This window comes from Amia ocellicauda, chromosome 18 (genome assembly GCF_036373705.1).
Source record: "Amia ocellicauda isolate fAmiCal2 chromosome 18, fAmiCal2.hap1, whole genome shotgun sequence".
NCBI classification, from domain to species: Eukaryota; Metazoa; Chordata; class Actinopteri; order Amiiformes; family Amiidae; genus Amia; species Amia ocellicauda.
The window spans coordinates 14,024,343-14,039,720 of NC_089867.1; the positions used below are offsets into that span (position 1 = coordinate 14,024,343).

General features: G+C 39.4%; 1 protein-coding gene across 2 annotated transcripts in view; it reads left to right on the forward strand.

Moving 5' to 3' along the window:
- mocos (molybdenum cofactor sulfurase) overlaps positions 1–15,378 on the forward strand; it is a 95,230-nt gene that overhangs the window by 55,339 nt on the left and 24,513 nt on the right. For both annotated transcript variants that reach the window (XM_066690849.1, XM_066690850.1), the window contains exon 6: positions 10,534–10,733. In XM_066690849.1, coding sequence (XP_066546946.1) covers positions 10,534–10,733 — 200 coding nt within the window. The remainder of the gene's footprint in view (positions 1–10,533; positions 10,734–15,378) is intronic.

The following is a 15,378-nucleotide window of genomic DNA, read 5'->3' on the forward strand; positions in this document are numbered from 1 at the left end:
CAAGGACCAGATAAATCCCCCTGAATTGCGCCCTGAGTCAACTGCAGCATTGACACATCCTCGTGAAATTACTTATCAAGCCAATTTCACATGTCGCAACAGTCTGCAAGGAGGACAGGGGCTGTGGTTGCAAACTGAACTGAACATCCCTGCCAGGGAGGTTTCCATTCATATCAAGACAAACAAAACATAAAGACAGAGCTGGTTCTACTACATGCCAATTAAAAGTTATAATATCAAGCTTGCTTTTTGTTACAGTTGCCATAGACAGCCCATGCAGCGTCCCTCAGAAAGTAGCCTCCGCTTTGCGTGTTCCTCTGTTCAGTATGTAAATGTTGAATTGCTACCCCAGGTAGGGGAATCTTTAGCACACGCTGCATTTTACGCTGTGGTCCTATTGTAATTATGAGGTTCATTAAGATTTAAATTTGTGCTTTTTTTTTCAAAATAATGAACAAGTAATTTGCACCAAATAGATTTTATGCTTTAACTAATTCTAATTAAAAATTATTTTGCATTCAAATTAAAAGCCATATGTCGAACGTCGGATGTAATTTGTTTATGCAAATTGAAAATAATTGTGAAAGAATTAATTGGGAGATTTACACCTTAAAGTGGATAATGGAATTACTCCCGTGAATAAACGGGAATATGTTTATGAAATAATGAAGTGCTGTTCACAGATGGAACAGCAACAGGCCAGGAGTCTATAAGAGACGATAAACAGGGAGAAGCAGATCCAGCATTTAAGTGCTGTGATTTTAGTGTTTCAGAGATTTAGGAATGAAACAGCTGAAGGCAGAGTGGAGGCTAGTTCCTTAATAGTTTACAAAAGGTAACTGTTAAAGGAGAGCTCTTCACCAAGCATAAAACACGTCAGCCATAAGGATTGCCATTAGTTTGGATAACAGGAGAACCTTCCAGCACAATCAGGAGAATTTTGTTACAGTGTTATTGTATCATTGTGAAATGCCTGGTTGTTTGGTTTATTCTGTTAAGATTATTTATTCTAGAAGTTATCGTTCCTTTATTATTCTTCACTGTTAACAGCTGCTGGAGACTGTAGTTTAAATGTAACAAGGCTGTGAAATGCAAAATGTCCTGCTCTTTCTTGGGGAGTAATACTGAAAACTAAGGCAGCGAAGTCAGTGAGACACAGGGAGAGGAAGCAACACTGACTTCAAACTCTTCTGTCTACCAGCCTTTATGCCTATCCTCTTAGTCAGTCTGTCTGTCTGCGCTCATCTTTTACAGATAAAACAAATAGGTCTGATGAAGAGGATATTACTCCTCTCGCCTCTCCAACTAAAAGAGTAAAAACTCTTAAAGAGGCTTTTTCTGGATACACTGTTTTGATCACCCAGAAGATAATGCCATCTTTCTTCAAAATCTATCACAGCTCATGGAAGCTGTTTAGATCTCATCCTCAGTTGCATTGCATTGTTATGGGCAACCATGATGACTGAAGTATGAATCCGTTTGCCGATATAGACCTCTCAAGATTTATGATACATGTGGATAAGATAAAAATGAGCATCCATCAAGGAGGCCACAATAGCGAGCATGGAATACATTTCTCTCTCTCTCTCTCTCACTCTCTCTCTCTCCATCAATCTTAATACTTTTATGCATTTTTTGGCTTTTCCGTAACTTCGAACACAATTATCCATTGACGGGTAGATCTGAATTGGGTCTTTACATTCACAGGGAGTCATTCCAGCGCTTTATCCACCTTGTAATTGGAAGTGCTTTTGGTTTTTGTATGCCCGCCGCACGCGGGGATTCAAAGGCATGCGGGCAGCATTCTGAGTCTCTGCCTGTTGAGTACCGTTCTCTTATTTATTTAATATTATTCTGGAAACAGCTTTTCTGTAATACAACCTACATTGACGATAAATCATAAATTACAGTCGACTATTTGCACAACAAATAGGAATCAATTTATCATTCATCTGCAGATACCACTTGAACAAACCCTTAGGAGAGCTGCATTTGTCAAAAGGTGACAATGCATGGAATAAATGCATGAACAGCAGCCTACGTACGCTCTGCCCATTCTGCCTGGACACGAGCCAGTGCCAGTGCGGTGCTGCACAAGAGGCTCTTTGTCAGCAGCATTTGAGTGAGGTTTTTTCCTTTCCCCCTCATCTCCGAGTGTAAAGCAAACTGCGTGGGTCCCATTCCAATATATCTCTTTTCTCCCTTTGCAAATGAGGAGTGTGTCCTTGTGCAACTCAGTTTGAAAGCAAAGCAATCCACAGCCCCGCAGTACGACACCGGGCTTCTCCAGTCCGGCACATCCATGTGATGGGAACTGGCTCGTGTCCCACAGAGTTGACAGCCAGTGTGATCCAGACCTCTGGTGCACATCTGTTGATTATGGGCTCAATATGTTGCCCACCTCTGCAGGCTTGATCTGGTGTGACCTGCCTCTCAATGACTGGACCTGCGCTTTTCCAACGCCGGTACTGAACTAACAGGCACCCGGTGCCTTTTGTGTACAGGATGGAGACGGGGCTGGAAAGGTTGGGAACAGAAGAAGAACGGCACTTTTTGGAAGACATATTGTGGAAGAAATCCTCCCTGTAAACTACAGCTCTGTTTCTTCTGTCTTTAACATGCCTGATCTGGGCTCCTACTGTGCTTTTTAATTGGTTTGTCAGTGTGTTGTATTGGCTGTTTCACGGTCGACCATCTATTATTACACTTTGCACTGTTCTTTTTGCCTTTGCCCATCCTTTCACAGCTCTTATCAATACCCGAGCTCTTCCATCGCAGCCTTTGTTATGAGGTTTAGCAGATTCCGGAAGACAATTAAACTGGCCGTTTTGAAATAAGAGAATGCAAGTTCTTCTCTAATTTGCTGTGGGTGTTTCAGAACAGATGGTATTGTGCTGAATAGGGACAAGAGTGATAACCCTGATGTCTGGGCCAACTTCACAGGCAGTGCTCAGCATTTCACCTGGCTTCATATTCAAAGAAATACTGGCATGGTATTCAGAGGCGTATTTGACCCTTTAATTGCTCTTTTAACAAATTGTAGTCTTCACACTTCAGTTTGTGTTATTTTCATTACATTCTGCTCATTGTTTTAAAATCGATAGAAAACACGGCTTTGGGAAATATATATTCAACTTCAATATATACGCTTTATTTTCAGTGTCAAACACAATAATCACACAGGGGCTTTCTGATTGAATAGCTGAATTAAGTACATTGTCCCTGTGCTCCTAAGATCATTTACAACACAGAACAACTTAGAATTCACAGAGAAGCATGAGAAAGGATGCAAGTGATAGAGAGTGGCTCTGATGCTTTGGTCAGAACTGTAAAGCAACAACACCTAGTTATACATCTTGGAGAACTAATTAGATAAAGACTTGAAAGTACATTGTGAGGCAACTGAATTAACAAACAAAACAAAACACAGCAGTAATTCTGTGATTCCCAAACTTTTCTGCATGGTTCAGCAAGATTTAAGTTTAGGTACACTAACATGTATAACTTTGTAATAACTGTGCTATTAACCATGGATCATGTGTTTATAAAGTGTTTGTGTTCATACAACATAGATAATATAACATTCTATAACATTATTATAATAACATTGTCTTTAGTGGAAGGTAGTTGTTATCAGATTAATGATGCTCTATTAAAATACTTCTCTAGTTTGTTCAAGTTTATAAAGAACTTATAAATGCAGTTTGTGTCTTATAACCTAAAGAGATATTGGTTACCTTAGCAAATCTGCTTTTGCTTTAGAGGTATCCATCGGTATCAAATTATATTCAGTTGTGACCACGTGCATGTCAAAATGGACATCTAAGTCGTCTAATACAGGTGCTAGCAATGTTAAACTCACCTGTGTGAAGTCAATGTTGAGCTGTTTTAAGAATGAATAAGATTTAAACAGAAGCAGAGGCATTCAAACTTATGCAAAACTATAATATCTACCTTGGTGAACTGACATGTATGAAAACCAATTTTAAGAATATAACATTGAACTGAGTATAGTATTAGTGCCATCTAGTGAGTACAACAGGACTGGTTACTTCAGTGTCAATGTTGTTGTCTGGTTCTACATTTTTAATCTGAGAATGGACACAACTGAGTATTGGCAGATAGTAGAGTAGTAGTAGTTATGTGGCGGACCAAACATTCATTCTTTGAATTGTCATTCTGGATCTTTTATTGGTTTTATCCTTGGTTATCCCCAATTCAACTATGAGAAGTGCTTTTAAATAAATGTTAGTATTGATACTGAATGTGCTTTTTGTTTTTTTTGTGTACAATACCAATTGTTATACAGTTAATCATGTTAATTTTCCAGATTCCTCTGAACAAATTAAAATCCTACTGAGACTAACGTGCCATACCTACATCGGCATTGAATAAGACACTAATGGATGAGAGTAATCAAAGCACAATCTTTACCATATTACTTTGAAGTTTAGAATTGCATCTAGTACACGCATAATCAGCATTGCAGGTAACACCTGTCGGCCCAGTTGCTTTTTAGACCCAATAATGATATTGCAAAGTACTTCACAGGCAGTGCCCCCCCCTGCCTCGCTGTGAACACCTGGTAAAATAAAGATCTCATTTCAACCTATATAAAGCAGAGCGTTACCTGAATTTTGGCTTATACAGGGCCGCCATGCCAAGGGGACACCTATGGCCACTCCCAGACTATGTGCCAGAAATAGCCCCATCTTGAGCCCTATCAATGAAACTTGAACCCGTATCAGGCGGCTTGGAGCTCCTTTATGACACAAATTTTCTCAGAGCGTGGGGCATTCCTGCACTTCCTGCTCCAGCTCCCTGGCATTCAAGGGTCAGACCCCCATAAGAGGCGTTAAGTGAGGCTGAGGTTCGAAGTCATGGTGATTTTTTTCTTCAAAACACTGTTTGACATGGTAATGATTTGCCTTTTTTATTCAAATCTGTTAACAGCAGGGCCATGCAGGCTGGAAGATTGCACTCTCTGAAGCAACCATTTGAATTTCAAAGGTTTTGAGGGAGGATTTCAGACACTGTTTTCCTCCAAATTCTAGACTTCCCTTTCACCCCTTTCCTCTCCTTTCTTAAGGGATATGTTTTTATCCTCCCAGCCTCGAAAGCTGTTTACAGAATATCTACAAAACACATTCCTATCAAATATAAACTGCTTAAAAATAACCCCAACATAGAGAAGCCGCACTGTAGGTTTGTGTTGATAAATATCCACAGCGTTAAGCCCTTTCTCACCCAGTTTGTCTGTGTGCTTGACGTGACTCAGTTAAGCCCTTTCTCACCCAGTTTGTCTGTGTGCTTGACGTGACTCAGCTTGCTTCACCGTGCATGTCAGACCTTTACCGTATTTTCACAGCGATTGAACTGGGTTTGCCTTTTTACATGGCTTCTGAGACTGGGTCAGTCAGCGACAGGGATTAAGTGTTATTTACAGAGTACAGAACACACAGCAGAACCCCAGTACAATAAAAGCTTGCCCTAGGAGATCCCACTGACTGGAGATCAGAGCACTGAATAGTATGGGGGACGCCTGCAGCCAAACGATAGTCATATATATTCAGTGAAAGAGCTTCTACTGGGCTTCAGACCTACATCTCTTTTATTATTATTACTATTATTATTATTATTATTTTTCAATGGAATAGCGTTCCAGATTTCCTTAGGGACATTGTTCATAACTCATGATTAATTACTTGGATTCTGTGTTTTTTTCTTATTTTTTCTGTGTTTTGGTCCTTTTTTAATGATTTTAATAAACTCCTTTTATTTTGAGTGTTCGTGGTGTCTTTTTTTATGTTTATATAGTTAACAGTTTACAATATTATATTGTCCTATTAATAAGCTACCTATCTCCTCTATTAAGGTCATTGCATTTAATAGCAAATGAAAAGACTGTTTAACCCTTCCAATAGTACATACTAGCAAATTCCCTGGGCATAAACTGGTGAAACAAGAATAATAAAACAATACATTAAAATAAAAGTAAGGTCTGGCAGAAGTTCTGACTTTGTTAACCTTCTTAACACATGAATCAGGTTCCTTTTTTTGTGCCGTCTTGATTATAAACAGTTCATTTAGCCTACCCTGCGGAAAAACAGTTGAACGTGGTCAGCTATTAGTGCCTTTCTGTTATGTCTTAATTAAGAATCTGCTCAAAATTTGTTAAGAGGCAGGTAGATGAACAAAACATCTAATGGAAAATCAAAGGCCCCCTAATTACACTGCAAGGGAACTAGTAGACCCAGAATGGATCATCTGCACCTCTTTGCTGTTTAGAATTTAATTGCAACAATGTCTGATGAGGAGTGTTGCCTACAGCTTTCTCTGGGCTGAAGCACAGCTTGAAGTTTTCTTTTTTTCTTTTCTTTGTTTTAATTAATTAATATTACCCTTCCATTCTATACCTCTTAATTAAATAGAATTAAAACTTTGTCTGTGACCTAGAGCGTCACTTAAAATGCAACAAACTTAAACATTATAACTTGTTGGCCAGCTCCAGTCAGGTTGGAGTTGTCAGCTAACATGTCAATGTCAATGAAGAGAACATTCTGATTCCAGTGGAGCGGTTTGCTTTTATGCTATCCTTTATACACCCCTGTCTAGCACATTTAAATCTGTTTCCCAAGCAAATCGGTGTGATGACCCAGTAGATGTTTGTGATGGTAGAGAAGCTAGGGTTTTGTTCTAGGTTTTGGTTTGTGTTTCATCACCACATACTGTAAATATAATAAACTCACAACCTTTTACATTGTATTCCCCTGCCTTTGTGTGTCTTGATACCACAGACGCCACCTATCAGACTAGCCCAGCACTATGGCATCCCCCCACAGTGTTACACTAACTAATCAAATAAATAACTATACAGAACGTCCTGATGAATTGAGAGCCTGATTACCGTTTCATGAAGCCTTACACAGGGTCAACCCATGCAGTTCATAGTCAGAATACTCGAACAAGCTGTTAACATGTGGCTTTAATCTTTATGGCTGTGCACGGAGCTGGTGCGAGTGTAAGTGTGTGCCAGACAGCAATGCAGCTGACCTGCAAAACTCACCATTTCTAATTCCTTTGCTTTGGCAGTGACTGCAGCTCTGGTTTTTACTTAAAATTCTAGGGAGCATCTTACTAAGCCGTTTTCTTTATCAAAAAATTATTGGTGGGGGGGTGGGAATGAAAACATAAAAATTAAAGTTTCCAGTGTGAGCCCTAGGCAACTGTCGCATGATCAAACGCAGGCACATTTCCCCCTTTTAGTGTTTTCATTACACACCACTAATTCCCTAAAGAATTACCGCTTGCTGGAGCATGTGTGAAATCGGAAATGACAGCATTTGGATTAAATGGATATTATCTCGGTAAAACTGTGCTATGCAAGTACCCAGTAAGCTAATTTACACAGGCCGGCAGTTCATTAATAAAGGCTTCTATCGTAAAGTTACAGAACAGCATTCCAACCTCAGCCCGCACAAGCATGACGAGGCAGCAAGAACCATATGGCAATCAGGCGTCTCAGTGAGCCACCAGTGAGGTGTTAGGTACCTTCAATAGTCTCATATATCTGGTGTATTTGTGTCTATATATATATATATATATATATATATATATATATATATATAGTGTAAGATGTGCATTACTGTGCCTTTTTTGCAAGGCTACAGTTAGAGTCAGGTTTAGTATCAAGCTTAGTGTTATGAACCCTGGAGGAAAGGTTAAGGCTAGCGTTAAGATAGGGTTTAAATCTAGGGTCAAATTTAAGGTCAGGGTCAGGCTGTGGGCATGGACTCCTACAGAGATTTAAAGAGGACAAGTGAAGAATGCAAATACAATATAATTATTTACAGCTAATAGGAAGAAAATATAGGCTCTTCTATCCCACTTTTCACACCAATGCAACATAACAGGTGGTTCCAGCCATGGCGAGACTCAAACAGTGGTCTCCCACCCCACAGTGCTGCAAACTTTCCACATGACTAAATGGCCTAGATCCCCATAGCGCGGCTTCAAGATCACTACATTTGTACTTGATTAAAAGCTACAATAATAGTAATACTCAGACTGTGTCCTAGCTGAGTGGAGTATAAGGAATTTTGGAAACAACCTTGTGGGTTTTGTAATTATAATTTCCTACTTGAGTTCAAGACCCAACAGTAAAGCCTACACTTACACTTCAATCCACTGGTTTAGGCTCACTTTTTAGACTGAGAGTCAGTTCCCTCATAACAGTATTGAATGTAAATAAATTGATATAGCAACTGCCTTGGCATGGAGCTGTTTATCTTTTGAGACAAGTTGTCACTGGTTGTCTTTTTAAAAATATAAATTTAAGTGTCTTTAACTTCCTGGAGCAGCTTCCTTCTGTTTTTAAAATGAGTTTCACTCTAATCTCTAACAAATCTGTTTTTATTTATTAATTATTGTTGCTTGTTTTCGTTATTTATTATTCTTGGTTCACAGTTCGTCACATTAACATTTAAAATATTTAAGAATATCAATTACATTTTCTAAACCAAACATCCATTGTTTTTGCTGTTTGAAGAACACCACTTTATTCAATTTTTGTGTTCTCAAAACCATAGATTAGATTCAGTCTCAGTAAACATAATCTGATCAAACTGTTCAGCAGGAAGAATAGCTTCATGCAATATGTATATAGCCTTGAACAACCTTTGCACTGTTTAATGTCTCTAATTCCAATGTAAAACACCTGAAGAAAAGTTTTAAAAGAAAAGTGCAGTGCTGAAAAAGTATCCCCATTGATATTTGAAGAGAAGATATGTTATTCTGAATTTATTTTTCAAGGTGTACTCTCAAAAAATGTCCATTTCCTTGTTTCAAAGTTTCACCGCACCTGTTTTCTTTAAATGACATGCAGTCACGTCCAAATGGGGTGAATGGTTCACCTGCTCTAATAGCTGGTCAGAGCCGAGTGCTGGGTTTCTCCAGGTGAGTGGCAGGTATCTCTGACTGTGATGTGCTGGTTGCTAGCCCCAGGCCTCTAAGCTTTTAGAACGAGCTGTAAGCAAGAGCACCAAGACTCATGAAGATTTCAAGCAGGTTCAACTGTGGTCTTTAGTTTTCAGATTCAGAGTGTGTAGCAACCTTCTACAGTTATTTTTTTGTAGACACCACTTACCCTGACATATACATATGTAGTTTATTATTATTATTATTATTAGTAGTAGTAGTAGTAGTAGTAGTAGTAGTAGTAGTAGTAGCAGTAGTAGTAGTAGCAGTAGTAGTAGTAGTAGTATATAGTTGTTGTTCCTGTTTCTACCATTGTTCTTGGTGTTTGCAGTTTTTACAGTAGCCTGGAAGATTTTGACCTCAATTGTGCACTACAGTACAGAATAGTTATTCTTGTTATCCCTTTATTACATTGAGATATTTATGAAAATGTCACTTTAAACACTTTAAAAATCAATAAAAACAAATATATATATATATTTTTTTAAGTTTGACAAAGCTACATTTCAATTAGGGATACAGATTAAGTTAGGGCTGGTCTTTCAGTTACATTGTGGCATTATATTAAGTAATTTAGCTACACTTGGCACAAAAAAAATATTTTGTGTTCCAGTTAGAGTCACGTTTTGATGTTGTAAATGTATACTTGCTACATGTGACTTATTGCCACATTGCTAGTGGAGCACCTGTCCATCCCTAATGACATACCAACATACCACAGCTCACTGTTGGGGAAACACTGCTGTGGAGCAAAAAGAAACACACACATACAAACATTGCCATGTTGCTATAGAAACTGAGTTCAGGCTCCTAAAATAGCTAATGAGAGTTCATTCTTAATAAGGGCTTTGAACAGTATGCAAAATGCAACACCATCCAGTGCGTGTTTATCGTCCCTGCATGTACACCTATATATGAAAAATATATATGTAACAACTGACTGGTATACTGTTACTGTATACAATATATCTGTGTTGTTGTTTTTTTTGACAATGAAATCATGCAGTGTAAATGAAAAGAATGCCAGAAATGCAATGCTCGGCACAAATTATTAATACAAGCTGTGCAATCAACGGACTCTGTGTGAGAGTCACACATCAATGCTGATTTAGCTGGGTGGGGAGAGACGGTTAGGTTTCTCCATCCTGTTCTTGCAATCCATCTATAACGTTTTCTTTCCGTTGTGTTTCAGCTCCCAGATAAATAATCCGCCTGCTTAATTAAAACAGTAATTTCATCATCTGCCTCTCCGAATAGTTTTTTTTTAAGTAATTTGAGGGTTGGAGATCTCAGGGTACCTGGATTTTTTTAAAATTTGATCTGTAACTTAAAAACGAAGCGTGTGTTGGAGGTGAATTAACTTGTGACTGAACTGGTTGAAGTTTCCATCAGTAGTCCCAATGTAGAGAAATGCATAATGCCTGCCTGATTTTAATTCTCAGAAGGGTGAATAACTTAAGAGTGTTTTTGTTTTCGTAGCTGTTGTTTGTTTTTAATGCTGTTAGCCATGATTGCTGTCTACTAAACTGTTCTCCCTGATTTTCTGTCCTCTCTCAGGGGGGATGAACAACATCAAGCTGCATACATTTGGCCTGGCTCGTTACACCTACATCCTTCTGTCCAGCCTGCTGCATGGCAATGGGCTCCCAGTGGTTCAGATCTACTCTGACACTACGTACGACGACCCTGACGCTCAAGGCCCCATCATTAATTTCAACGTGCTGGATGCCAAAGGAGAAATCATTGGGTACTCCCAGGTATGTGAGAGAAAATAGGTTGTCAGTGGCATAACAAGCAAACCCTCCCTGTCTTCCTGCCATTCCTTTCCCTTGGTGCATCATCAGTCACCGTGGGACGAAATGTTGTAATATAGATGCAAAGGGAAAATGTGTTTATTAACGCAGGAGTTATTGCATCACTGTAATTTATTGTAGCTTTCTGTGAAGCGAAAACTGTGCTGTAAACAGGTGCCACGGGCTATGTGCATTCAGACCAAAAATACCTGGTGGTTTGTGGTTTGTGTTGTTTATTTTTACATGAATGCAAGGGAACTGTGTTTATATTTAAACAAGGAGAAGCATAATAGTAAATGTGTCTTCTCAAATATTGTGAACACAAGAAAGAAAAGGGCAGACTTCAATGACAAAAGGGTCACAAGATAATTTGATTCTGATGAAAATGTTATAGCTTAATTTATAAAATAATTTATATAGTTCTGGGTATGATGGTACTACCGAGTTGACTGGTATATAGCGGGCATATGGAGCCTGGAGCACTAAATACAGCCAAGGGTACGGGGTCCCACTGTAATGGAGGGTTATAGACTCCAACAATGCAGTGCTTAAACAAAATCTGGCAAAGTGCTTGGTTACAGTAGAGAGGATAGTTATTTAAATTGATTTAATTATAAACAATTTGCAGTACAAAAATAATTGTAATGATTTTGCTAACTATGCTTGTCTCAATGTTGTAGCCATACAGTCCCCTTATTTTGATATTATTTTAAATACAGGTAAAGATGTGTGCACAGCTGTAGGTTACACATTTTATTGCACGGGTGAAAATCTGTCATTTTTGCTGTTGGAGCTCAATCGCTGAAATCACAGCCGGGGGGTGGGTTTCGGGGGCTGTGTCTTATGCAGCTGCATCTGATTCAGTCAATTGTGCAGAAAATGGCCTGAGACGAACTCACCTTGGTTTGCGTCTGCAATACGAGCCTTAGGCTTGTGAACAGAAAGCTATTATTTTTGTAACCTTGCAGGAAGGTTTTAAAGTAATAACATTATAACATTATATATTTATTAAATAATTATATAACTCTCTCTCTCTCTCTCTCTCTCTCTCTCAATATATATATATATATATATATATATATATATATATATACACTCACCTAAAGGATTATTAGGAACACCATACTAATACTGTGTTTGACCCCCTTTCGCCTTCAGAACTGCCTTAATTCTACGTGGCATTGATTCAACAAGGTGCTGAAAGCATTCTTTAGAAATGTTGGCCCATATTGATAGGATAGCATCTTGCAGTTGATGGAGATTTGTGGGATGCACATCCAGGGCACGAAGCTCCCGTTCCACCACATCCCAAAGATGCTCTATTGGGTTGAGATCTGGTGACTGTGGGGGCCAGTTTAGTACAGTGAACTCATTGTCATGTTCAAGAAACCAATTTGAAATGATTCGACCTTTGTGACATGGTGCATTATCCTGCTGGAAGTAGCCATCAGAGGATGGGTACATGGTGGTCATAAAGGGATGGACATGGTCAGAAACAATGCTCAGGTAGGCCGTGGCATTTAAACGATGCCCAATTGGCACTAAGGGGCCTAAAGTGTGCCAAGAAAACATCCCCCACACCATTACACCACCACCACCAGCCTGCACAGTGGTAACAAGGCATGATGGATCCATGTTCTCATTCTGTTTACGCCAAATTCTGACTCTACCATCTGAATGTCTCAACAGAAATCGAGACTCATCAGACCAGGCAACATTTTTCCAGTCTTCAACTGTCCAATTTTGGTTAGCTTGTGCAAATTGTAGCCTCTTTTTCCTATTTGTAGTGGAGATGAGTGGTACCCGGTGGGGTCTTCTGCTGTTGTAGCCCATCCGCCTCAAGGTTGTACGTGTTGTGGCTTCACAAATGCTTTGCTGCATACCTCGGTTGTAACGAGTGGTTATTTCAGTCAAAGTTGCTCTTCTGTCAGCTTGAATCAGTCGGCCCATTCTCCTCTGACCTCTAGCATCAACAAGGCATTTTCGCCCACAGGACTGCCGCATACTGGATGTTTTTCCCTTTTCACACCATTCTTTGTAAACCCTAGAAATGGTTGTGCGTGAAAATCCCAGTAACTGAGCAGATTGTGAAATACTCAGACCGGCCCGTCTGGAACCAACAACCATGCCACGCTCAAAATTGCTTAAATCACCTTTCTTTCCCATTCAGACATTCAGTTTGGAGTTCAGGAGATTGTCTTGACCAGGACCACACCCCTAAATGCATTGAAGCAACTGCCATGTGATTGGTTGGTTAGATAATTGCATTAATGAGAAATTGAACAGGTGTTCCTAATAATCCTTTAGGTGAGTGTATATAGTTGTTGTTGCTTAAAGAAAAAGCTATTTAAATCTGTCATGTTGTAACAATGCTGAAATGTGTAGATGCCTTTATATTACCCATGAGGCCTTTCAAGTGCATGATTGTTGTGTAGGCGTCCCAGCGTCTTCCATATCTAAATTTATATCTGTGTCTATGTCTGTACCAGTCTTATATTCAGGGTCCTGTGTGGTGGTATTCAGAGATGTAAACTCAGTATGTCCCTGTCATATGAACCCAAACTATTTCAACATATTGATCTCCATATAGTTCTCTCTTTAAGAAACAATGTGACAGGCGATGTCTGGTGTGGAAAATGTTAATGCTGGTGTAAAGCTCGGTAAGTGTGGTCCATTCCCTCAATATTTGGGGACTTATAACACAAGGAGTGCTTTTAGAGATGGGAGAGTATTTTATCTTTATGACCTCATTAAATGCTTCATGCAGCCCCTGTTGGTGGTCCTGATCGGTGGCAGGGTTGGGAAGTGACGATCGGAGTGTTTCACTATAATTGCAGGAGCAGAGGGAGTGCATCTGTTAGACTTACTGGGCAATAAATCACTTCTCAGGGAACCAACACTAGGAAAACCTCATACCATGCAGCTAGCTCTTGACATTTGGGAAATATCTCCATTTAAATTAAATACTTAAAATTAAAATTAAACATTTTGTTAAATGCATTCATTACATAAAATTCAAGTACTCTATTTGATTCTTTCCCCCTGTTTAGCGATTTAGTACTTCCGTAAGTTTCGATCTAATCAGAATCGTTAATGGGAGTCCTTGGGTGGATTCTAATTGAAGAAGACTGGTATCACTCTTTTCCAGCCGTAGTGCTAAGGATCCGTACTGTGCAGGGAACACATACCTGTACATATTACACGCAACAGACACAGTTAGATGTCATGGCTTGTACAAACCGATGTTGTTCTGATGTAGGCATAGAGCACCACTTTTCCAAATAATTGTCTGAATAGCTTTTTCAGCCTTCTCTGTGCGATCTAAGTATTTCAACAGGCCTGTGAAACTGAGTCATAGAGTGGAAAATGGTGAACAGTGATTGTGCCCTTTTTTCATTCAATAACCCTTTTGTGTCGTGAAATAACATTGCCACGAAGCAAACCAGTACCATTTACCGAATATGCTATGGAAGTGAGTGAGTCTTCCATTCTTTCTTGGTTACAATAAGAGTCGATTAAGTAAAAAAAGAGAGGATACACTTTCAATTTATAATGTCTGCTGTCTGAATAGGAATGCCAAAAAACAACAAACAGGAAACATGTGCAGATGTATTTTTCAGCTATCAGCCTTTCTCATCCATAACACTACAGTGTGTAATATCATTTAGCTTGAATAATTGCCTACAGTAATTCTGCTCTCCCGTTGCTAAGGATTAATGTTCCATCGCACAGGTCTGCAGCTATTAAATTTCTTCCCGGATAATTCTTAATGCACCCAGCACTTAGTGTTAGCTCATAGTTTGCATTAGCCGTTTGTGTCTACGGCCGTGCTGCTGTGCAATATTATCAGGCTTCTGTGAAGTGGACTGCACCCAAATATTATTACTCCAGCGGCGGGCTGTGTTGTGTCAGCCTCGAGGGGCTTCATTTCCATTGAGGTCTGGCTTGTCATATAAGGACACACGCAAACGCCCTGAACTCATTTCAGTAAGTGCTCTAAGCCCTGCCTTCATTAGTGTGGCACAAGGATGATGCAGGAGTGGATGGAGATTAATAGCAGGATTAATGGTGTTTTTGGCTAGAAGCCCAACATTTACCTAAAAATTACCCAAGCAGCATTTTCGTCCCGCTTCCACAGAAAATGCCCGTGGCGCACGCTTGCAGATTGCAGGGCGAGAATTCAGACAGACTGGATTCCTCTCCTAATGTAGATGTTTCAGTAGGAATGTTGTGCCCTGTGGAAATATATAGCGTTGTTTTTTTGTCATATCTGTGAACATCTACACAATACAAAAGTGCATCTTTTGTCAACGCAGGTCTGGATACATTATGGGAGAACTTCAAATAAGGGCCACAAACTGTGATTGGCTAAAAAGATGAAGGCTGGACAATTTACTCTTACTGAAGTAATTACAGCATTACCAAAAAAAATGAAGAGCACTTAGCACAGAGTACAATGTACGTAGCACCAAAAAAGTAATCGTAATAGTAAATAACTAGCATTCACAGCCTCTTCCCAACTTTGCTGTCTAAGTGCCCTGTAATTACTAGTAAATAACTGTGTTTGAGCTGTAGTCGAGTCACCGCAGTCTGATGAGGCTGTTTTATG